Raw genomic sequence first — 23,348 nt, 5'->3', positions numbered from 1 at the left:
GTGACCAGTGGGGTGGGTACGGCCTTTGAGGGGGTAATTGTTTCCCAAAGCGGCATTCTTTCCCAAATGTGGCTGTGGCCTGGCCAGGCTGTGCAGCAGCGTAGTGCCTCCTACAGCACACGATGCCCGCAGAGGCCACTCCATCACTGCCTGGGGTACGGTGTGTGACACCCTGGGGGGCATGTTGTACCCTTGGGGGGGCTGCGATCAGCTGCTCCTCTATCAAGGTCTTACGAGTAAAGGCTTTGCAGTCTCACAGCCTTCCTTCAGCCCTCTCTCAGCTTCCTAGCCCCTCCCCAGCGCGTTTTTTGCCTGAATTTTATCACCTCCCCACTGGTAACGGGACGAGCCTCGCAGGAGCCTGTGCGAGGGCTCCGGGCTGGCTGCGGGGCAGATCTGGGGGGCCCGGGTCCCGTCTGGTTCGCTCTGTGCCGTGCCCGCCCGGCAGCAGGCAGGGGCTGTGCACCGGCGGGAGCTGGGGGGGTGCCGGTGCCGGTCCCGGGACGGGGCCGGAGGTGCTGCAGGCCGCCGGGCGTGGGGCGGTGGGGGTATCCTTCACCCCCCCCCCCGCCGCTGCATGGGGCGGTGCGTGGCGCGGGGGGGCCGGCGCTGGAGCTGGTGCCCGGGTGCGGGGCCGGGTGCGCGGGGGCGGGTGGCGGGGCCAGTGGGCGGTGCGGGGCCGGGGGCGGGGCGCGGGGCCGGGCGGGGCGCGCGGCGGCGGCGGCGGGGGATGGCGGCGGCGGAGCTGCAGGAGCTGCGGGCGCTGGTGGAGCGGGCGGGCGGGCGGCGGGCCGTGCTGCTGGTGGCCGAGGTGGCGGAGGGGGCTCCGGCGGCGGCCACGCTGGCCGCCTTCGCCCGCGACCTCCTGGGCGACGAGGCGCCGCCGGGGCCGGGGGGCCGGTCCCGGTCGCGGCGGCTGGCGGGCGGCGGGCGGCGGGCGCTGGCGGCGCGGCTGCTGCTGGTGCTGTGCCGCGGCGGGGCGGCGCGGAGCCGCGGGGCCCGGGCCCGCCTGCGGGAGGTGGTGCGGGACGTGCGCGGCCGCCTGCCCCCCGCGCCGCCGCCCGCCGTCGTCGGCGTCCTCCTGCCCGGCGGGGACGGGGAGGACGCGGCGGTGCTGGACGCCACGCTGCGGCGGCACTTCCCGGCGCCCGGCACGGTGCAGGCGGCCCGGTACGGCCCCGGCAGCCCCGCCGCCCTGCGCGACTGCCGCGCCGCCGCCTGCCGCGCCCTGCGGGCCGCCCTGCAGCACCCCGCAGGTACCGGGGCCCCGGCCGGGGGGCAGCGGGTGGCCGGGCCCCTCCCTCCCGCCCTCACCCACCGGGGGGCCGTGGGCTTTTGCGATGGGATTTGCCCCGTTTTCCCGCGGGATATTCTCCTCCTCGGTGGGACCTAGCCCATCCCGGTGGGATCTGACCATCCTTGATGGGATCTTCCCCCCACCCCAGTGGGATCTGGCTTTTCCCAATGTGAGCTCACCATTCCTGATGGGATCCCCCACCCTGCTCCAGTGGGATCTGGCTTTTCCTAATGCGAACTCACCATTCCTGATGGGATCCCCTCCCCACCCCAGTGGGATCTGGCTTTTCCCAATGCGAGCTCACCATTCCTGATGGGATCCCCTCCCCTGCTCCAGTGGGATCTGGCTTTTCCCAATGTGAGCTCACCATTCCTGATGGGATCCCGTCCCCACTCCAGTTGGATCTGGCTTTTCCTAATGCGAACTCACCATTCCTGATGGGATCCCCTCCCCACTCCAATGGGATCTGGCTTTTCCCAGTGTGAGCTCACCATTCCTGATGGGATCCCCCACCCTGCTCCAGTTGGATCTGGCTTTTCCCAGTGTGAGCTAACCATTCCTGATGGGATCCCCCACCCTGCTCCAGTGGGATCTGGCTTTTCCTAATGCGAACTCACCATTCCTGATGGGATCCCCTCCCCACTCCAATGGGATCTGGCTTTTCCCAATGTGAGCTCACCATTCCTGATGGGATCCCCTCCCCTGCTCCAGTGGGATCTGGCTTTTCCCAATGTGAGCTCACCATTCCTGATGGGATCCCGTCCCCACTCCAGTTGGATCTGGCTTTTCCCAGTGTGAGCTCACCATTCCTGATGGGATCCCCCACCCTGCTCCAGTGGGATCTGGCTTTTCCCAGTGTGAGCTCACCATTCCTGATGGGATCCCCCACCCTGCTCCAGTGGGATCTGGCTTTTCCCAATGCGAGCTCACCATTCCTGATGGGATCCCCTCCCCACTCCAGTGGGATCTGGCTTTTCCCAATGTGAGCCCACCATTCCTGATGGGATCCCCCACCCTGCTCCAGTGGGATCTGGCTTTTCCCAATGTGAGCTCACCATTCCTGATGGGATCCCCCACCCTGCTCCAGTGGGATCTGGCTTTTCCCAGTGTGAGCTCACCATTCCTGATGGGATCCCCCACCCTGCTCCAGTGGGATCTGGCTTTTCCCAGTGTGAGCTCACCATTCCTGATGGGATCCCCCACCCTGCTCCAGTGGGATCTGGCTTTTCCCAGTGTGAGCTCACCATTCCTGATGGGATCCCCCACCCTGCTCCAGTGGGATCTGGCTTTTCCCAATGCGAGCTCACCATTCCTGATGGGATCCCGTCCCCACTCCAGTGGGATCTGGCTTTTCCCAATGTGAGCCCACCATTCCTGATGGGATCCCCCACCCTGCTCCAGTGGGATCTGGCTTTTCCCAGTGTGAGCTCACCATTCCTGATGGGATCCCCCACCCTGCTCCAGTGGGATCTGGCTTTTCCCAGTGTGAGCTAACCATTCCTGATGGGATCCCCCACCCTGCTCCAGTGGGATCTGGCTTTTCCCAGTGTGAGCTCACCATTCCTGATGGGATCCCCCACCCTGCTCCAGTTGGATCTGGCTTTTCCCAGTGTGAGCTCACCATTCCTGATGGGATCCCCCACCCTGCTCCAGTGGGATCTGGCTTTTCCCAATGTGAGCTCACCATTCCTGATGGGATCCCGTCCCCACTCCAGTTGGATCTGGCTTTTCCCAGTGTGAGCTCACCATTCCTGATGGGATCCCCCACCCTGCTCCAGTGGGATCTGGCTTTTCCCAATGTGAGCTCACCATTCCTGATGGGATCCCCCACCCTGCTCCAGTGGGATCTGGCTTTTCCCAATGTGAGCTCACCATTCCTGATGGGATCCCCTCCCCACCCCAGTGGGATCTGGCTTTTCCCAATGTGAGCCCACCATTCCTGATGGGATCCCCCACCCTGCTCCAGTGGGATCTGGCTTTTCCTAATGCGAGCTCACCATTCCTGATGGGATCTCCCCCCCCCGCCCCCAATCAGATCTGGCTTTCCCCAATGGGATCTCTTTCATGCTGGTGGGATGAGAGCCTTCCCAATGGGATCTGCTTCTTTCTGACGGGGTTCCCAGTCCTGGCAGCTGGGGAGGATAAACCAGCGGGTTGGGAAGCACTAGAGCAGCTCTTGGATAGCAGGGATGTGGCAGCTGACGGCTGTGACGCGGTGGCCACCCGTGCTTATGGATGTTGTTGTTGGGGACACAGGACTGGGGTGCAGCCCTTGCTGTAGGGTGCAGGCAGGACCTGACCTTCCTGCGGGAGGAAGGTGCTTGTGCTGGCCTCGCATAATGAGTAAGAACAACAGCAAGGAGTGTTTGGGTTTAAAACCACGTGTCTGTTGGTGGCCAGTTTAAGCAACATGAGGCTGGCAGGATGAAAGCTGGGTGTCAAAGAGGCCTTGAGGAACAGCATTTGCCCTGGGGCGAAAGGCGAGTCAAGTTTGTGTGCAAATGCTGGGCAGGCTCTGCCCTCACGGCAGCCACACAAAACAGCCCAGGCTCACTTTAATCTTTGGCACTGCCTGTTGTGGGCTGTTTCCCTTTCCTCCTCCCTTCTCTCATTTTTCCCACTTTTCCCTTGCTCCCCATCATTTCTAGGGGCTCTGGTGTTCTGCTCTCTCCCTACCTTTACCTCAAGGGATCCTGGCACTTGCCTGCAGCACTACATTGACAGGGTCCTCTGGGATCCCAGAGCTGCTGCAGCTCAGGTGCCTCTTTGAGGCAGCTCAGTCCAGAATCCTGGATCTGAACGTTGAGGAGCTTTGAGATGGCTGGGACCCGCTGTGAGGGCGCAGGACAGTCTTCTGCCAACCCTTTGTGCTGAGGCATACATGATCCCCTTTCCAGCTTCTCTCCTTTCATGGGCTTTTGTCTTCCTCACATTGTTCCTGCTGCAAGAATTTCTGGTGTGCTTGCAGACACCAGTGAACCCTCTGGTCCTGGTCGCGGCAGCCTGGTGGGACAGCAGCTGCAGAGGTAGAAAAACATCTCTGTATATATATGTAACCTTTTCCTACCTCTGCACATTGCTGGCACTTGGCTCAGTACATGTATTTTTGTGGCTAGCTGTGGCTTTGTCCTTCATGCAGACGTGGAAGCAGCATCGCAGCCAGCAGGGTAGAAAAAGGAGCAGAAGGAGCCAGAGCAGGTGTTTCAGCCTCTTTGTGTGTGCTGTGTAAGCATGGTGGGTGGGAGGACTCAGCGTGTTGTTTTAATTCACCTCTGATCTGCTGCCTAGTGCTCTTAGTCATGTAAGTGTCCCAGGACCTGCGTGTGTAATGAGGATGCTCATCAGCTGCAGGGTTCAGCCTTAGGCAGGGGCAGCTTCTTTCCATGCACCTGTGAGCGCTACCTTCCGAAATCTCCATGTGGCCAGAGGGATCCCAGGCATAGTCGTGCCTCTGGAGAGCTGGGGGCCTGGCAGTGTCAGGCACCAGCTTCATTGCAGCCTGGTCTCCTTCACCCCGTGGCTTTCCCCACAAGCAAAGTACAAGGGGAATAATATCTTTAATGTAATGTGAAGGAGGACTGTGGGAAAGATGGGCGTGGGGCTGTGAAACACCCTGCAAAGCAGGTTCTAGGGATGCCACTGTAAAGATGTCCTCGGTTGGGGCTAAGCTTGTCTTGTTTCCCCTCTTGACTTTGAAAAGGGCTTGTGCTAAGCTGACGAAAGATGCTCTTGCATCTGGATTAGGATGCTGGGAGGTCTACAGAGTGTAAGGCTCTGTGTACGTGTGCTTGTGCCCTTTTTATTTCAGCCCAGCCTCAAAGCCTTTTCCTCTTCTACACGCATGGCTGCTCAGCTCTGCCCATGACAGTTGCGCTGGAGCTGCAGCCCCCCCAGGCTGGGAAGGTCCTGGACACTGTTACTCATGCGGTGGAGCTGGGACAAGAATCGCAGTGGGCTTCCTGCGTCTCCCCTGCATCTGGGGGCTAAGCAGAAACGTGCTGGGCTGCTATCCTGTCATGCCTCAGTGGTGTCCAGAGCTCCCATGCATTGTGAGGAGGGCATGTGTTTACAGCTGGAGGTTTTGGTTTGTTGACTGGCAGGAAACACTGTGAACCCTTTAGTGTCGCAACAGTTTGATAAGCTGAAGGACACTGAAGTGGTTTATCATTTGTTATCTTACTAGGAGGTGAAAGGCTGGATGATATTTCAATGGAGATGCTGAACTGCTGCTGTTGGAGACCTTATAAAATATGCTGGTGTAGTGTTTTACAAGCTGCTGTAGTGTTTTACTATAATGGCTTGAAAGCCTGTAGTAACTTACTGTGACCTTCGTTGTCCTCCAGAATAAATACTATACATTGATGGAGGCCACGTGCTTTCTGCATTTTGCAAGCAGTTACAGCTGTAGTTTTCAGTATGCTGCAAGTCTGCATGTCCAGCAGGTCTCCCTGGGAGGGAGGAATTGCTTAATAAAATGGGGAGCTGTAAACAGGTTGATGTGGCAGAAGCTGTGTGACAGCACGAAAGAAGAACTTCCTTCTGCAGGAATGCCCTAACCGTGTCAGTCCCCAGCCTCGCCACGTGTGCCAGCTGAGATCCTGCCAGGTTTCTTGCTCGTTCTGGGCTGCTGCATCCAGGAGGGTTTTGGCAGTGAGGTGGCAAAGTAGAAACTGACACCAGGGGCAAATTTCCAGGGTAGCAGAGAGGTTTCAGCCTGAAATAAGGATTGGCAGGAGCTGCTCTGCGCTTTCCAGCGGTGGGCTCTGTGGAGTGGACCCAGTTTTGCTGCAAGGAGTTGGGTTCATGGAGGGGAGATGTTGCGAGTCAGCAGTGGAGAGGTGGGGGAGCAGCAGGGCTGACCCACTGCCGGTCTGAACTTACCTTCTTTGATTTATTCAGAAGAGGAGAAAGACAGGGAGAGGTGGAGGCTCCTATCCTTCCTGCGGTGCATTTCTTGGAGCCGGAGGAGCTGGAGAAAAGGTCACGAAGCAAAAGCTGCAAACAACGTTCATGAAGGTATGCCCAGCTCCCTCCCTTGTCCTCCCACTGTGACTGTCAGAGGTTCCTCACCGACTCGCTGGTGGTCCTGATGCCCAAACCCCTTGCTGGTGGCCTCCTTAAGCCATTTCCAGCTCCGCAGCTGACGTCTCTTCCCTGGCTGTGGTTCGGCCAGAACCTGAAGACAACCAGTGCACATCTGGCTGCTATGTTGCCGCCTCCCTGTTTTCTGACCTTTTGCTTGTCTAAATAAAACCACGCTCGGTCCAGCGCCCAACTACACCCCTGGGAGCACTGCTGAACTCAGCTGTGTTTTGCCAGAGTTTCTGGCTGCAGAACTGCTGTCTGTCTAAAAATGAATTGGAAGCATCACCCTGATCTTACGTGATGTTTTCTGCAAACAAGGCTGGAAGGAGTGTTCCCAAACCACTTGCATTTGGGGCTGGTGGGGAGGAGGAAGAGGGCAGTCAGCCTTGGGCTCCCTGATTCTAAAGGAAATTGTTCAGGTAACAAATAGCCTAGCGTTCAGCCTTTGCTGTACCGTTGGCACTTCTGCTTGCCTTTCCCAGCAGTGATTGTCTTTTTGCAGAGAGCCCCTATGCCAGAGGCTACAAAGTGCATGGCGTGGAGATCCAGACTGCTCTACGGAGCACATAGAGGAGGGGAAGCTCCTTCACTGTAAAAAGAATAGAATAGAATAAAATAGAATATTTTCAGTTGGAAGGAACCTACAATGATCATCTAGTCCAACTGCCTGACCACTTCAGGGCTGACCAAAAGCTAAAGCATGTTATTAAGGGCATTGTCCAAATGCCTCTTAAACACAGGAAATACTTAAAAAGCATAAGGGTCAGAGAAAACAACTGAAATGCCCAATTTGTGCAGCAGTCATGTCAGAAAATTCAAGTGCCTGATCTTGCTGTCAGTGCCAGGCAGGTGAAGCCTCGTGGCCACGCAGCTTGTTCTGAGATTACTGAGACCGCAGGAGGCCAGGGAGCTGGGCCCTGTGCTCCTTCGCTCCTTCGCTGTTTGTTGAAGCAATGTTGAGTTTGTAAAACAAAATGAAAATCAGTTAATGAAAAAAATCAGCTCTGCTTAGGTTGTGAGTATGTATCAATTGCTTCATCCCATGCTTTCTTTTTATCTTAAGTTGCATTTTGCATGAAGGGTTTCCCATTCACATCTCCCTTGACCCCTCTCTGCTCTTTGCAGATGACCTGCAGGACCCCAAGGAAGAAGTGGCTCTGACCAGCCTGGCCCCCAATGGAAACTACGAAGAAGCTGCCGGAGGCGTGGGCACCTAGGGCTGCTGGGCGCCCAGCACAGTCCACGACCCGGGTCTGCCCGGTGGATTTGGAGTAGTGGGAAGAGGAGCTGGTGCATGCCCACTCACCCTCTCCTCCGAGGACCCACTGCTCTGGGGAGAAGCTGCTTGGCTTAACTCACCGGGGTCTTCTGTAGCTGCCAACAGCCTCTGAGGTCCATGACAGAGAGCCGTCCCCTGCTGCACCCTACTGCCCCAGAGTGCCTGGAGCTGCTGATGGACACTGGGCTTCTGAGAAGCCCTTTGGGGATGTATCTCATGTCCTGGGCGAGATGATGTGGGGACTTCGGGTGTTAAATGCAGCCCCCTGCTGAAGAAAGAGGAACGCTTTCTAATTCTGAGCAGAGTTCCCTGATGAGATTGCCGGGGCTGGCCTCCCTGGCAAACAGATTCTGCTGCCTTGTTTTCCTGCTTTATTGCTGCTTTAAAGTTCCCACCCTCTCTCTGATTAGGGGAAAAAAAAAAAGATAAATAACACAGTGGCCTGGAGACTGCAATGGGACTAAATACGAGGTCTTGGATCTACCAGCTACTGAAAAGGCTTGAATGTAACTGTGTAATGTGAAGAAATGCAGTAACAGCCCACTGTGGGTAAGATACTGATAGTAATGGCATCTGGAGCAGTGTGGTTTGGGAGCAGGATCCATCCCTCTGGCTTGTCCTGGTGCTCACAGACTGACTGATGGACTGCCTGGGTTGGAGGGGGTGGCAGACGGACACTACGGTGTGGCTGGTGCTAGAGGGGATTGTAGGAGAGGCCCGTCTTACCTGTGACATCTTCACAGCCGTGTGGTGGCAGGTCTTGGAGGTGGCCTGCAGCATTCCTCTCAACAAGATGTGGCTGCTTCATAAATAAATAAATATAAAAATAATGTATTTAAGTAGTTCCAAAGGGCTGCCTGTAGCCTGTGGGGCAACGCAATTAATTACAAATCCTTGGTTTGTGAGGAATAGTATTATAATGGTAGGAATACCTTTTTTATTTTTACTTTAATGCAACATAAAACAGGTCTTGTTTTATTTTTAGTACAAGCTGAGTTTTGTTTGGCACTGGCTGTCCTTTTGGAGTTTCAGGCAAGAAACTTCAGCTCATCATGTCCTGCCTACCTCTTCTCTGGGTTAGCTGCTGAATTATGGCAGTACATCCTCCATGCACATCCATCCTTTCTCTCGCTCGTTTTTTCCCAATGGCAGCTGAAGCGTCTGCAGTCCTGCCAGTTCTGGCCAGCACTCTCTCCCAGCAGCATGCCTTCAGCATCCCTCTAGCTCTTACCTGGAGTAGGGGATGGGTTGTTTACCCAGCTCTGCTCGTGATCATGATCATCAACATTTTTTAACAAACCGTTTTTCTGTGCCTCAGTTTCCCCAACGGCAGGATGGGGGCAGCAACACCTACCTACCTCACTGGAGTAATGATGGTAACGCTGGAGTGGAGCTTAGCAGCTTTTGGGTTTAGAGTTGGTCCCTTTTGTGATGGTGCTTTGCTGTTTTGGCTGGGAGAGAGCGGCTGATGGTGTGTGCGACGTGCTGGCAGGGTTGAGCGGGAGAGATGGGGAGCATTTCCGGGTGTGCTTAGCAAGTCTCTGTGTTATCATGCTGCTGGTTTGAATATGTTGGAATAGTTAGGCTTGGTCTACATAGGAAAGCGTCGCCTGAAATGCAGCCATAAGGTGCTGTAGCTGCTCTGTAAGAAGGCGGGAGCGGGTAGGTGGATGCCAAATCCCTGCGAGCAGTGTGTGGGGAAGTGCATGTCACATCTCTTCACAGAAGAAACTGTGGGTATGGGCTGGGGAGAGTGAGCCTCAGAAGCAGCTGACATTGGCAGAGCGTGTTGCTCTGCAGAGAGAGCACTGAACCCGCTCTCCTTCCAGCCTCCAGGATGTCTGTAGGTTCTCTTTGCTTATGACCAGGTGGAAAATACAAATGTAACCAAGTGACTTAATAAAGTCACTCGGTGTGGGTGGCTGTATTCATGACCCCGGGCCTCAGCACGAAGTAGTAAGTGCATCTTAGTGAGATGAAGGTATTTGCCTGCTCCGTCCCTGGCATGAGTGCGTAGGTCTGCTGTGCGGTGGAGTCCCTCTGCTCCGTCTTCACAGCAGAGCCCAGGTTGTTGGGCAGTTACGTACTTTCCCAATAAAGCCCTTGGTTCAGTGAGTCCAGTAGGGCTTAATAGTACAATCAGGTGAATCTTTATTTTCTTGCAGTATTTGGCCTTCGCTGTCTAGAATTTACCAGTGAAGAGGTGGCCCAAGAGTACAGATTTGCAGTGAAGCCTACCTTGGTGCTACAAATCCAATGGATTTATTTACTGGTAATTTTTAAGTAAATGATGCAAGTTTACCCTTGCAGTGAGACTTTTGTGGAAGCGGATGAACTGCCTGGGGTTTAGGAGGTATGAGTGGGAATACATTTGGCCAAAAGTATTGTTTTTCTTTGACTGGGGAATAAAAGTGACTTGGACTCTTTAATTCTTTTTTTTCTTTTTTTTTTTTTCACTAGCTGGGCATATGGAGGTGCAGCAGATAGTTTTACATGTTTAATTGATTTAATAATTTAAGGGCACTGTTACCTTATGTGCTTGCTGTAAAGAATAAAGACATTTAATTTCTGAATAGGAATGTGCTTCAGTTTGGTTTTTGTTTGCCATGGTGTTATCCTTAAAGTAGCATTATGCATGGTTTAACTGATATTTCTCTTGATTTAAATAAAAGGTATATTGGGAGGCAATGGAACTGACCTCAGTATATGGTATCCAGAAGATCAGCAGCATTGGTCTGTGTGCAGCTCAGGTAGGCTGCTCACCTGTGGGCAGTGGGGAAGGCTGGAGACCTTCTCAGTTGTCTGAGAAGAGCGGGGCTGACCCTCTCGGTGTTGTGGGTAGGGCTCGGATAACTTTTGTTAATAAAATTCACTGAGGCCATTAGGTTTCCTTGAGGAATTCAAGCCTTTCAGAAAGTCTTTTTTCCTATTTAGTAGAAACAGGTAGAAATCAATGCTGCTGAAGTCTGGGTGCTTTGATTTCTTCTTGTGCAGCACTGTTGCTGTTGAGATGGATTTTCCTTGGTGCAAATGCACCCGCCTGAATTTCCCATCTGTCTATACTGGAACCAAAACGGGAGCCAAAATGACTCCATGCTCCACCACAAGTGGGGCACCTTCAGGTACCCATATGTGTGGGAGATCTGGACACTGCCCTGTGCCACAGAGCGATGGATGGGGAAAAGGATTTGGTGCGGGGCTGTCAGATGCATCTGTACATGTGTTTCCCTTTTTAAGGGAGAAATGGGTTTGGGGGAGGCCTTTCCCCACAGCTGTAAGGTGTGTGAGAGGAGTCGGGGCCCACAGAGGAGGCCTGCAAGAGGTGGTAAATCCATGGGGTAAAGTCCCTAATCCCTGCAATGCCATGGGACATGCCTGTGCCCCAAAAGATCACAGAACCATAGAATCGTTTAGGTTGGAAAAGACCTTTAAGATCATCGAGCCCAACCATTAACCTAGCACTGCCAAGGCCACCACTAAACCATGTCCCTAAGCGCCACGTCTACACGTCTCTTAAATCCCTCCAAGCACTCAAGCACTTCCCTGGGCAGCCTGGTCCGATGCTTGATGCCACCCCGTTGCGGGCAGCGCGGCCTGGCAGGGGGGAGCCGCCGCCTGCAGCCTGGCGGGGGGGGGCAGCCGTTTGGGGACGGCGCAAACAGGGGCACTCACGGGCTCACCCCTGGGGACCCCACAGCGCGGGGCCCCGCAGCCCCCCTTGCCGCCGCCCCAGGCAGTAGGGCGCAGGCAGGGCAGCGCTGCCCGCCCTCCTGGGCCAGGCAGGAGGGGGCCGTGTGGGGTTGGGGGGGGTCCCGTGTGAGGCCGCGGGGTGCGTGGGGCGCCTGAAGGCGAGCAGGGCGAGGTGCGAGGGCCCGGCATGCGGAGCTGTCCCGCTGGCGCCTGGCTGGTTCTCCGCCGCCCCGCGCAGGCGATCGCCACGGGCACCTTTCCCGGGAGCAGCGGGGTCCTGCCGGAAGGGGCCCTTCGCGGCACTTCCGGGCCGGGCGGCGGCGGAGCGGTAGCGGCGCGGCGCGGACCCCGGGCGGCGGCGGCACCACCGCACCTGGGCCGGAGCGGACCCCACCTCCCTCCGCGGGCCGGGCGGGCGACACCATGATCACCTCGGCCGGTGAGGGAGCGGCGCGGGGTAGCGTTGCCCGCCGGGGTTTCGCTGAGTCAGGGCCGTGACTGGGCACCGCCGCAGGCCGCGGGGGCGCCGGCCGCAGCGCTCCGTGGGGCCGCCCGTCACGGGGGCCTCCCCCCGCCCCGGTCACGCCTGGCCGGTGGCCGCCGTGCGCCCCGGCGGGAGCGGGAGGCCGCCCCGGTGCCCGGCGGCTCGCCGCAACCGGCACGTTAAGGCTGAGCCGCGGGAGGCGGCGGGGGCTGCCCCATGCCCGGTGCTTGCCCGTGCCCCGGGGCGGCCTCCCGCCCTCCCCCGGGTGCTGCGGCGGCCTGAGCCGGACCGGCTCTCCGGCGGGCTCGGTGGGGACGCGCGGGAAGCAGAGGCGGCTGCCTGCTGCCCGTCCCGGCGCCGCCTCCGCCTCCCGCCGGTGCTGCGTGAGGGCACGCTGCCGGCTTTGCGGGCTCCCCGCAGAGCACCGGGGTGCTGCTGCGCCGCAGGTGTGAGCTGAAGGCCTTCACCTGCTGACAGGGAATAACGCGCAGGAGGTGTGAAACCGGTGGGCAGCAGGAGATTCAGCAGGCAATGAGAAAGGGGGAAGAGGCAGACTTCAATTTTGGAGGGGGTCAGAAGCGCAAATGTCTTGCAGAGGAAAAGCCGGCCTGAAGACTCCAAGCTAATGAAGCGTGTGAGGAGTTAGATGTTAAACACTGTTTCTGGATCTACTGAGAGCTTCATAGTGTAAAAAAATAGGAGAAATATTTCCAAAAGTACTCAGGCCAGAAATTAATATGTGACTGGCTGTGGTTTGGTGAGAGAAACAGTGCAGAGGATAATGGTCTGCAAGCAGTGTTCTCTTTCTGAACCCTTTGCTTTATGTTTAAGTCTTATCTTAGCTGAGGAGAAGTAGGAATTCATTTCAAAGGAGTTTTAAAAAGGTAGAAATGGTATGTTGAATAGGAGTGAGATTGTTTCCTCCTGATAGATCAGGTAAATGCAGGAGCTTATGTTTTTTAAAAAAAGTGAAATCATACATTTGGAGTAGAGTTGCAGCAAACAGCTGGAAGGAGCGCTGTGGGGTGGGCTGCTGAACCTGCCTTGCCTAAGGGCCACATCAGTGCTCCTTCAGTTGTTACTGACAGACACGTGTCTAACCTGGTTTTAAAAAATCTCTGATAACGGATGTTCTACAACATTGTTAGGTAAAGTGAGTAACTGTCTTACTGTCAGAAGACTTTTCTTATCATCAAACTTCAATCTTTGAAGCTCCAAATAAAGCTTGGTTTTACTATTCCTGTTCATATCTGACACAAAGATCAGATTATTCTCTTTTTGCTGGCAGCTGCCCTGTACATGTAGGAACTCTGTACCCTTCCCAGATTTCTGTAGACTAACCAGTTACAGACCTCCAGCCAGCCTTCATAAGTCCCAATTGCTAGACCTTTTTGTTCTTATCGTTCAGTTCTGAACACCCTGGTTTGCTCCTAACTCTTAAAACACGGTGCCCAGCACTGGACACAGCGGTCTGGCTCAGGTGTGGTGCAAGTGGCAAGCAGAGGGAAGGATTGCTTCATATATCTGCCAAGAAATGCTCTCACGTACAGTGTGGAGTTTGGGCTCTGTGCCTCTCACTGTAGCCATACAATATTATTGATCATGTTTCATCTTCATCCACTGTACTATTCGGATTCCTTTCTATATTTGTACATTTTAGTTTTGACCTGCACACTCTCCTTTTATTTGTCAAGATCTTTTGAAAGCCCAGTTCAGCCCTCCAGTAGGCTTGCTGGCCTTTCCAGTTTGATGTCTTATTTAGATTTTAAAAGGTTATCAATCTCTACAACACATGAAAGAATAAAAGCAGTGAATTGTGTTGGACTTGGATCAGATCCTCTTCCAACCTTTTCAGTTGCATCCTTGCAGTCTGATAATGAAACCACCTATAACCATTCTTCAGACTGAGCTCCCCAAATAACTGTGAAATTCTCAGTTGTGTCAATTAAATAGTATTTCTGTAGCTGTTCGTACAAATGTTCTGGGACAGCGTCAGGAATCTTGTTAAAGCTGCAAGATATGACATCTTCTCTTAGCCAAGAGGCCTGTTTCCTTGGCATGAAAAAAGTTAGGATGTTTTGACATGATCAGTCAGTTAGGATGTTTTGACTTGCCCCTTGGGGAAGTTGGAAGTGATCCGCTAAAAAGCAGTCGGCAAACTAGTGATGGAGCTGGAAGTAAATCCCAGATTCTCTGAGTTCCTGTCTAATATGTTTTCTTCTAAGAAGGATCATCTCTTATAAACAGTGTACCTTTTCAGTTTTAAATTCTGAACTATTTTATTTCATGTTTAATGCAAACTTGGATCTGATCTCTTAATTTTAATACTGAAGATTTTAAACCAGCATTCCAGAGAGCACCTTCTTTCCTGTTCTGCTGGTTTTGAACTAAATAACATGTTCACTTTTGAAACAGAGGGAGTCCAAAACTGACTATGATCTTGTTTTGCAGCTGGAATTATCTCTCTTCTGGATGAAGAAGAGCCACAGCTCAAGGTAAGCTCTGACATCTGGGAGCAAATAACAGCAAATGCATTATGTTGAGAGCTTAAAATCAGAAATTAGTGGATCTCAATAATTAATGGTTGGACAGCAACAGGTGGGCCCCAAATCATATCTAGCGTGAAGCTGAAAGGAAGGGCTTAATAACATGATGTCAGGTGGCAAGCTTCCTTGTTTTGAACATGGATCAAACTGGAGCTTCACGTGCAAAGATCTCTATTCACCAAAGCTCCCAGCTCTCTGATGATAATGGTGGTTTGTTACTTAAAAGTGTTGCAGAGACTGCCTTTTGACTACGTAAAATTCAAAGCTGAAGAACATCTTGAGTTTTTAGCATAATTTAAGTGATGTAAAACAAAATCACAGTTACAGTTTTCACTTGGGGGAAAAAAAAAAGATCACAGTAGTGGCAGGAGAAGAAAACAGCAACAGAAACTTTACGGTCCACAGAGTATATGAATCCATAGGACAACACCAAATACTCAAAGTGGTGATGTATTGATGATGCTTGTTAGTTACTTGAGCATTAACACAGCCCCTTTTAGGAGGGGACGTGCATCTGGTAATATTGGTAATCCCCTAAATGTTTTGCTTGGAAACAGACATAGGTGGTGATAGATCCCAATGAGCTCTGCTTTTGCTCTGAACTGGTTATGAGTGGGCTGATTCTAGCCTGCATATCATTTATCTGCTAAAGTACTGTGTCCAAATAAATAAAAATAGTTGGCTGGCATAGACCACAGGCTATGTGCTACACAGAGGTTGCCCCAAAGACTTTGAAAGCTTTGTATTTTAAGGAATTTCACCTATCGGTCATTTTAGCCAGTCATTTATCACAGAGAGGCCATGGGAAGGAACATCAGGGTTGTCTTGCCTGTTAAATGAACAGCCCTTTATTTGCAAAGGACTTGCAAAGATTAGTGAATGCTTGCAAAGATCTTTTAAAGTAGAATTTACCCTTGAAATGGGTCAGTGTTTATGATATCAGTCTTAGGGGGTACTTCATTTTTACTGTGGAAAGGTAATAAATGCATTTTTAATATAATATAACTTTTTACTATTTTTTGTAGGAGTTTGCTCTTCACAAATTGAATGCTGTCGTCAATGACTTCTGGGCAGAAATCTCTGAGTCAGTGGACAAAATGTAAGAGAAGGCACTTATTACTTCAGGGTGTGCTGCTTAAATATAACATGAGATATGAAGCGAATGTAGTTCTGGTTGCTTGATACTGGCTAGTACAACGTCTAGCTCTGTATTTTCCGGAAAGCACTGATATAAGTGGATGTGGGGTTGGAGCTGTAGTCCCAAAGATGCAAGTTTGCTCAAGCTGTCATGTGGCCCTAAAGAGAACTGAGCACATGGAGCTGATGCTTTTCTCTCTCTTCTTTGCAGTGAAGTTCTGTATGAAGATGAGGGCTTCCGGAGCCGTCAGTTTGCTGCTCTAGTTGCTTCCAAAGTTTTTTACCACCTGGGAGCTTTTGAGGAATCGCTGAACTATGCCCTGGGTGCAGGTGACCTCTTCAATGTCAACGACAACTCGGAATATGTGGAGACGATCATTGGTAAACAACTGTTGCTGCAAAAGAAAAGCTCTTGTGTTGTCAAAACTACTGTAACTTTGAGATTTTACTTGATTTAGCTGCTTTTCTCCATATTCCTCTTCCTTTCCTTGTATTCATTTAAACTGATGCTGCAGCTAATTTTACACAGTTTATTTGTGCTTTCTTTCTCCTGCTTTGGGATTCTGTAATGGAACTGACTTAGGAGTTCTGGCATTTTTTTCCTATTCTTAACCCTTATTCTATTGCGAGTTCCTAATAAGAAAATTGCTTTGGTTGTTTATTGTCCTTTCTCTCTTTTGTGTGCTAATGTTGTTATCAATTTCAGCATAACTTGGGAAATAATCAGCTAATAAGTGTAGCTGCACACCTAACTGAGGGGTACAATTTCTTTTTTATCCACCCTTAACAAGATAGCAAGTCAGATGTTGAATGCATGTATAATTTGAATGTCTTTTAAAAGTCTCATCTGCTGGTATCACTCACCTTGTACAGGATATCATGGACCAGGGCTGGCTTTCAGTCTCTGCAGCTGGTGCTTACGGTGGAGCTGGGAAGTCTCCTACTGCTGTTCCCTCATTTATTGAAAATATCATGCCACTTGAACAAAAATCATGTCCTTGGTTCCATTTTAAAAATACCTGCTTGGTTTCAGCACTAAAATCAGAGTTTGTTAGAAGAGAATATAAGCATCTTGCACTACTATCTGTATGTGACTACACAAATAGTTCTTGTGCCTCACCTTTGTGTAGTTTCCCATATGCTGTATTTGCTAATAGAATGCGTGTATGCACATACTGGTCTCTTCATCTGTAAAAAACTGCAAATGCTGACTTTTTCCCCCCCTGTATTCGTTCAATATCTTTTCAGCAAAATGTATCGACCACTATACCAAGCAGTGTGTGGAGAATGCAGAGCTGCCAGAAGGGGAGAAGAAACCTGTCGATGAAAGGCTAGAAGGGATAGTGAACAAAATGTTCCAGCGGTGCTTGGATGATCACAAGTACAAGCAGGCCATTGGCATTGCTCTAGAGACACGCAGGCTGGACATCTTTGAGAAAACCATCCTTGAATCGGTATGTGCAAGAGACAGGAGGTGCATGTAGCTAGTCTCTTCCAGGTATGGATCCAAAAGTGAAGTGCAAGATCCATGTTGCTATGGAACTTGCCCAGTTTTGTATGAACTGAATAAAAGATGAAACTCAGGGGTGTTTGGTTCAACATGTTCATGGAAGGCAGAGCCACTCAGGACTATCAAGTATAGAGAGACCTCTACTGAGCTGCAAGTTGCTGGGAGAATATTCCCAGGAAGCTTGGCTATGTGCCCTCTTCTTAAGGTATTCCGTGTCAGCTACTAGCAGAGATACCATACTGGACTAGGCAGATCTTAGGTCTGGCGTAATGTAAGAACAGCTCCTTTATTTTGTTGTGCCTGTCATCTGCTGTAATTCACTGTGGGAAGGGATCCTTAGGGCTAGGTAAGTGATTTATTTATGGCAGGCAAAACAAAAAAATCCAGTAGTTGTGAGCTACTCTGATTTTCAGTAAGTGGCTGTGTGCAGTCTTAGCTGGCCCTGATTGCAAAGCAGTACAGTCTGGCTTTAACATCATTCACTGAGGCTTTAAGGTAAGTCGTGTTACCTAGTAATGGCAGTAAGAGAAGCATGCCTGTAGTCATTTGCAGCAGCTCAGCGGTTGTGTGTAATCTTGTGATGCTGTAGTATCTCAATCGTATGCCAGCCACATGATTTAAATCCTTTACATTCTACCACTTTCACTTTACAGCTTTCTCACATTTTTGGATGTCTCCCATTTCTGTATATGGGAATGAATATCATAAGGCATCCATCTTTCTTTCTGTTCTGTTTGCTGTCCTATGCATTTACTAACTTAATTTCCCATTACAAATCCCTCATTTCAAATTACCTTTCTGAAGTCTAGTAACCAAATCTGTTTCTCAGTCTCTAGCAAGAAATAAGCGTGTTGGGGATCTTTTCTTGGTGCATGGTTTGTTTTGCTGACATTTTATGTTACTGCAGTGAATTTCACTGCATTTGAGAATGGTTGTTCAAACAAGAAAGGTGAAGAAGGGGAAATAGGTATTGAACTTTTAAATTAATCTTTGGCATGTTTTAACTACTGAATTAAATATTAGTCCTGTACATTTTTGGTAGTATTTTTTCTTTAAGCTGCAATACACTTGCATATAAGCTTTTCTGAAATTGGGAAAGGAAACTGTGAAGGTTTATATGTCATGTCTTTTGCTCTGCTTTTTAAAATCAAAAGGAGATACCTTTATTTTAATTTTTAAATCCTGCTTATTGGTCCAAACCCAGACTTGATATCCCTGAATTTTATTTCAGAATGATGTTCCTGGGATGCTAGCCTACAGCTTGAAGCTCTGTATGTCTTTGATGCAGAATAAACAGTTCCGTAATAAAGTCTTGAGAGTTCTAGTTAAAATCTACATGAATCTGGAGAAACCAGACTTCATCAACGTGTGCCAGGTAAACTCCTCATTGACGTTTAAAGATCAATCAAAAGTTACTCTTCTTTAGATGCATTTGACTTGACATCTACTGATCTCTCTTTTTTATTCAGTTAAATGAAATATCTTTTCCTGGTTGTGTGCTTCAAATATACATCAAAGTGAGATCAACTTGAAAAAGAGATGCAAATATTGCACATTTGGTCAATTTATAGAGAAAGAAACACATTCAAAGGCAGTTTGGGGACATAGACAACCCTGTCAGAATATTTCAAGCCTACGTAGGGAGTATCAGATAATAGATTCACAGCTTGAAATTTTATTTATTCCTACAAAGAATATTTACAGTGCTTTGTTTTTTGGTAAGCCATTGTCTGAAAGTGTTTAGACAACCAGTTACGAAGTTACTCAGATGTTCTCAGGCCTTTGCCGATCTTGGTACGCCATGTACGTGTGACTCAGGAGTGTTATGCCTGTTCCTTTTTAGCTGAGACATCCCTACAAAATGACTGATGCTTCTCTAGTGTGCTTTTGAAATTTCTGTGTTTAGTAGGACAACATTGTCAGTTTCTAAAGATAATAGGAAATAGGAAATTGGAAGAATTTCCTGGAATTCTGCATTCCTGGAATGCAGAAATAGGAAGTCTTGAATGGTGTGTCTTGAATTTGTAATACTTGGTCTTGGTTTTAAACTGACCTATGAAAAATCTTCAGAGATTTCTGTTATCTCCTATGAGAGAGAGAATTTTTCTTTCTTTGAAGGGGTGTTCTGTGGAAGCAGCAGATGAGGGAATGGCGGAAATGGAGTGTGGCTTTGGGTAGTGTTGCTTTTTCCTTCTGAAGTATATAATGTCTTCTCCTTCCCCCCACCCCGTTCTTCCCTTTCTCCCACTCAGTGCCTGATATTCCTGGATGACCCACAGGCTGTGAGCGACATCTTGGAAAAACTGGTGAAGGAAGATAATCTCCTCATGGCCTACCAAATTTGCTTTGATCTGTATGAAAGCGCTAGCCAGCAGTTCTTGTCTTCAGTGATCCAGAATCTCCGCACGGTTGGCACTCCCATTGCCTCTGTGCCTGGATCCACCAACACTGGCACCGTCCCTGGATCAGAGAAAGACAGGTGGGGAGATTGGCTTGAGAAGAGGCATAATTGTTGGGTTACAATCCTGCCCTGATGGAGCCTCCTGTTCTGTGTATGGATGCCCATTACAAGCAATTGAGTTACTCCCCTTCATTTAAGTCAGGGTGATAGACAAGACATGCTATTTGCTCAGGGCAAAATTGTATGTTACCAGAATCCACTGTTGTTTGAAAAAATGCATTTTCCTTTGCAGTTGAGGTAAGTATGGCGCGGTTACTGTGGCTCAGCTAATGAGCAGTAATTCATTAAGCCATAGTGTGAATTGCTCAGGAGCGCTCTGATGTTGTGTGGTCTTTACAGCCACTTGTAAAGCTAAGGAAGGGGAGAGTTCAAGCAAAAAGCTCATCACAGCTATGTGCAAGTTTGGTTTCACATCATAGCTTGTGGTCTGCTACCTGCTTGTGGGAAGAGTGAGCTCAGATGATACTGTAGTGCTGTAGACCCTTTTGTACTTGCAGTTAAAAGGAGCTACTTCAAATCTAGTCTGAGTTTTGTCAAAGTCCTGACATTTAAAACTTGTTCATTGGTCAGCATTACTGGATCTTAGCTGCAGGAAGCCACTGTTAAGAAAATCAAAGTTGGCACTAACTGTTCCATCTTCTTTATTTCTTCTTTTGATGGCTTACAGGTAATTGACATAGTTTTGTTTTAAACTTCTGTTTTTAGAGGATTGGCTAATCCATGCTAAGGCTGCTGCCCACCTCTGGGGCAGCATGGAGTAAGTTTGTGCTCCATCTGCTCTTTAATCACCAGAGCTGTCATGTCTGTAGACAACGTGATCCCTGCACTGTCTTTGATAGTGTGTGCTGGAGAATGCTGCCTAGATCAAGGCTGGCTAAATATAAGGGCTTATGCAGCTGTGAGGAACTGGGTCTGAATGCTTTTCAATCAGTGATACGGGCATAGCAAGCATTGTCCTCTCTTCTTTTCCAGTGAAATAAAAGGAAGGGCACAGAATAATTTTAAGTCAGTCTGTGAAGCATTAGGACAAGGTGCTAACAACAGCTTAATATGTTTAATTTCCATTTCAACACTCTAGTATCCATTGTACTAGTGATGAACTCAAGGCCTCTGGGTGAGGGTGTAATTATCCTTGCTGCTTTGTTGACCTTGTTTTCTCACCTGTCTCTGCCTGTTCATTCCCTGCCAGCGTCTCTATTTTTGTTGTCTTTATAGATGGAATAAGAGGGTGGGGTTTTCTGGGCCTTTGTCTTCAAGTTCCCTGAAAATTGAATTGGGGAAGAGTTTGCCTCTCAGCAGTGACCTCCAGATAGTCAGCCCTTGTCATGTCAAAGTCCTGTTTCCAGTCATCATCTCCCAGATCCCAGGCTGCTCTTTCAGGACAGTGTTCAGCCATAATTACAGCACTTGACTACTTATGAATGGTGAACTGGGTTGCATTTTTCATTTGTATTTTATTTCAGTGATGCTATGGAAGCAGAAGAGAAACCAGGAAGCACTTGTGCAGGGAAGTCTGCAGAAATTGTGAGTGCTGTTCCCAAAATATACCTTGCTTAGTTTTTGTTATGTGTTCTCTTTGAATCTCTGGGGTTGCTAAATTGGTTTGGCTAATGAAGAGTGGAATTCCACTCTGTCTTCCTTGGAGACAAGGTGACAGATGATCTCTGAGGATCAAATATCTGACAGTCTAAAAAGCCAGCAGTTCAGATGCTGAAAGTTGGGGAAGAGTGGGAAGTGGGTAGATTTTGGTGGGAATTACTGAGCCCCGAAAAAGGGGACAAAAGGATCTGGTTCACATGTTTGCTTTTTATTGATATTGAAATAATTAGCTCATTCCAGAAGAAAGGGCCTGAAATTTGCTGCTGAGAACCTTAGATGATAAATTAGCTTCATGCATTTTTTTTTCTTCTTCTGAAATCCGGCTGTAGTTCTGGCTGGATAGATCAGATGCTGTTCTGTAGGAACGGCAGGAGGGGATGCTGACGTAATGTAGTTTTTTTCCACGAAGGGGGAAGTTGTTGCCACTGGCTAGCATGGTGGCTGTGTTACTGGGCCAGCTGGTTAGAATCTCTTTTTTTAGTTTCTTTTCCCAAGTATTGGAGAAAGTGAGTTGACTTCTAACATGCACATACAATTGCATTTCAGCAAGTAGAATACCTAATGCAATTCTGACACTTCTAATGCTGAGGGAAGGAAATGCTGCTAGAGAGGAAAGTAAAACCCAAGACAAGTTTTGGTTTTTTTTCTTTTCTTTTTCCCCATGCTGCTTGTTTACAAACTAGACTTGGGAATCTTTGAGAGATTCTTGCAGATCACTTAAAAATTAATCAAGGGCAAACAGAAGTGTTTTCTTGAAATTACATTCCACAAGGATAACAAAAGGGGTCAAGTTTCTTGCCCCATCAAGGAATCTGTAAACAGTGATTTTGTGCAGGAAAGGTGTCTTGAATCAGTTTCTGCCGCATTGGCATTGCTGACTGTGCCAAGGGACAAGTACATAAAAATGGTCTGTGTGGCCAGAAATGTTCTTGAGCTTAATCTTCCACAATTCAGAATGCTGACTACAAGGAAGTAATTGAGGGGGTTAGTTTAGGGGCTGAACTACTTATGCTTTGCTGGTCTCTGACCACCTAACAGTGTCAGTACAAAGAGCTGCAGTGTACTTTTCACCGTGCTCGGGAGGGACTTCAGTTGGAACTTAATCTGTGGAAACTGTTCCATCGTGAGAAGGAAGGAGGCTTTCTCAAAGAGCTCTGGAAGATGAATGCGTTAGAGATTCCTAGTTGTACTAGCCATTGTTCTAAATAAAGCCTGTAGCTCACAAGAATGATGCTGCAGCTCAGCAGGGTCATGCTAAGTGTTGTGGCTTTGTGGTCCTCTCCATTAAAACTTCCACGGAAATACAGGTTCGCATTTATAAAAGTGGTTGCCTCTTGCAGGAGACTCATTGTATCTGTAAGGGCAAACAGCAGCTTGCAGAATATCAGATGTCACTCATATCCTTTTGCTTTCAATGAAAGAATACCTTTCTTTTCAAAGAGTCTCTTCTCCCACCTGCACTGTTGTGTGCAAAGGGACCTGTTTATCTGGGAGATTTGAGCTTGTGCAGCAGGGGCAGAATCAATGTCCTTTTAGTCCTAAAGCCTGGTAGATTTTGGAATATGGTGATGGGAACATACCAGAGTGGCTTCTCATGAACTGTATTTGAACAGAGCTGTAGTTGGGTTCTCTTATTTTTTTCTTCTTTTTTGCTTTTATGTGAAGAACCCAGAGCCTAAGGACCAGATCTCAAAAATGATTAAAATTTTAAGTGGGGAAATGGCCATTGAGTTACATCTGCAGTTTTTAATACGAAACAACAATACAGACCTCATGATCCTCAAAAACACAAAGGTAAGAGGCTTTGTTAGATAAGGTTGTCTTGGATTCATCTGATTCATCCTGTGTTTGTTTTGACCACGTTGCTGTTATTTTACAACATCTTATGTTTTAGCATGGCCTCCCTGGGTTTTGAGGATACAAATCTGTTTTAGTCACACAATAAATTAACGTTCAAAACTTGAACCTGTGAGGCTGAAGAAGAGCTGATTGCATCCGAAGAATGCCATATAATCAGATTGTTTCAACTTACAGCTAGTATGACCTAATGACAGGCTGCTATTAGAATCATAGAATCGTTTAGTTTGGAAAAGACCTTTAAGATCATCAAGTCCAACCATTAACCTAGCACTACCAAGTCTACCACTAAACCAGTTAAGGGTAGAGTAGTAATTTTGTGTTTCCTGGCTTGGTGGCTGGATTATTTTTAATGAAAGTAAAAACTAGGAATCATTAAGGTTGGAAAGGATCTCTAAGATTA

At 49.2% G+C, this 23,348-nt stretch overlaps 2 protein-coding genes across 2 annotated transcripts in view; both read left to right on the top strand.

Annotated features, from left to right (window-relative positions):
• The first annotated feature begins 730 nt into the window (after positions 1–730).
• Positions 731–7,599, top strand: C9H2orf72 (chromosome 9 C2orf72 homolog). Its single transcript, XM_075717133.1, has 3 exons — positions 731–1,256; positions 6,197–6,313; positions 7,508–7,599. The coding sequence occupies exons 1-3, from the start codon at positions 731–733 to the stop codon at positions 7,597–7,599; spliced, it is 735 nt and encodes a 244-aa protein (XP_075573248.1).
• Positions 7,600–11,741: 4,142 nt separating this feature from the next.
• Positions 11,742–23,348, top strand: part of PSMD1 (proteasome 26S subunit, non-ATPase 1) — a 75,085-nt gene continuing 63,478 nt past the window's right edge. The window contains exons 1-9 of the mRNA XM_075716346.1: positions 11,742–11,790; positions 14,287–14,330; positions 15,407–15,480; positions 15,730–15,899; positions 16,767–16,972; positions 18,260–18,403; positions 19,281–19,507; positions 20,953–21,013; positions 22,754–22,882. Of these exons, the coding sequence (XP_075572461.1) occupies positions 11,775–11,790; positions 14,287–14,330; positions 15,407–15,480; positions 15,730–15,899; positions 16,767–16,972; positions 18,260–18,403; positions 19,281–19,507; positions 20,953–21,013; positions 22,754–22,882 (1,071 nt within the window). The 5' untranslated portion in view covers positions 11,742–11,774. The remainder of the gene's footprint in view (positions 11,791–14,286; positions 14,331–15,406; positions 15,481–15,729; positions 15,900–16,766; positions 16,973–18,259; positions 18,404–19,280; positions 19,508–20,952; positions 21,014–22,753; positions 22,883–23,348) is intronic.

This window comes from Pelecanus crispus, chromosome 9 (genome assembly GCF_030463565.1).
Source record: "Pelecanus crispus isolate bPelCri1 chromosome 9, bPelCri1.pri, whole genome shotgun sequence".
In the NCBI taxonomy this organism is placed as follows: domain Eukaryota; kingdom Metazoa; phylum Chordata; class Aves; order Pelecaniformes; family Pelecanidae; genus Pelecanus; species Pelecanus crispus.
Note: the sequence above shows the minus strand (reverse complement) of the source record. Positions and strands in the feature narration are given on the sequence as shown.

Excerpts from the sequence above, each read along its gene's own strand:
- C9H2orf72 (XM_075717133.1), top strand. The coding sequence starts at position 731 with ATGGCGGCGGCGGAGCTGCAGGAGCTGCGGGCGCTGGTGGAGCGGGCG. Across the intron at positions 1,257-6,196 it reads CGCCCTGCAGCACCCCGCAG|AAGAGGAGAAAGACAGGGAG; the intron begins GTACCGGGGCCC and ends TGATTTATTCAG. Across the intron at positions 6,314-7,507 it reads TGCAAACAACGTTCATGAAG|ATGACCTGCAGGACCCCAAG; the intron begins GTATGCCCAGCT and ends TGCTCTTTGCAG.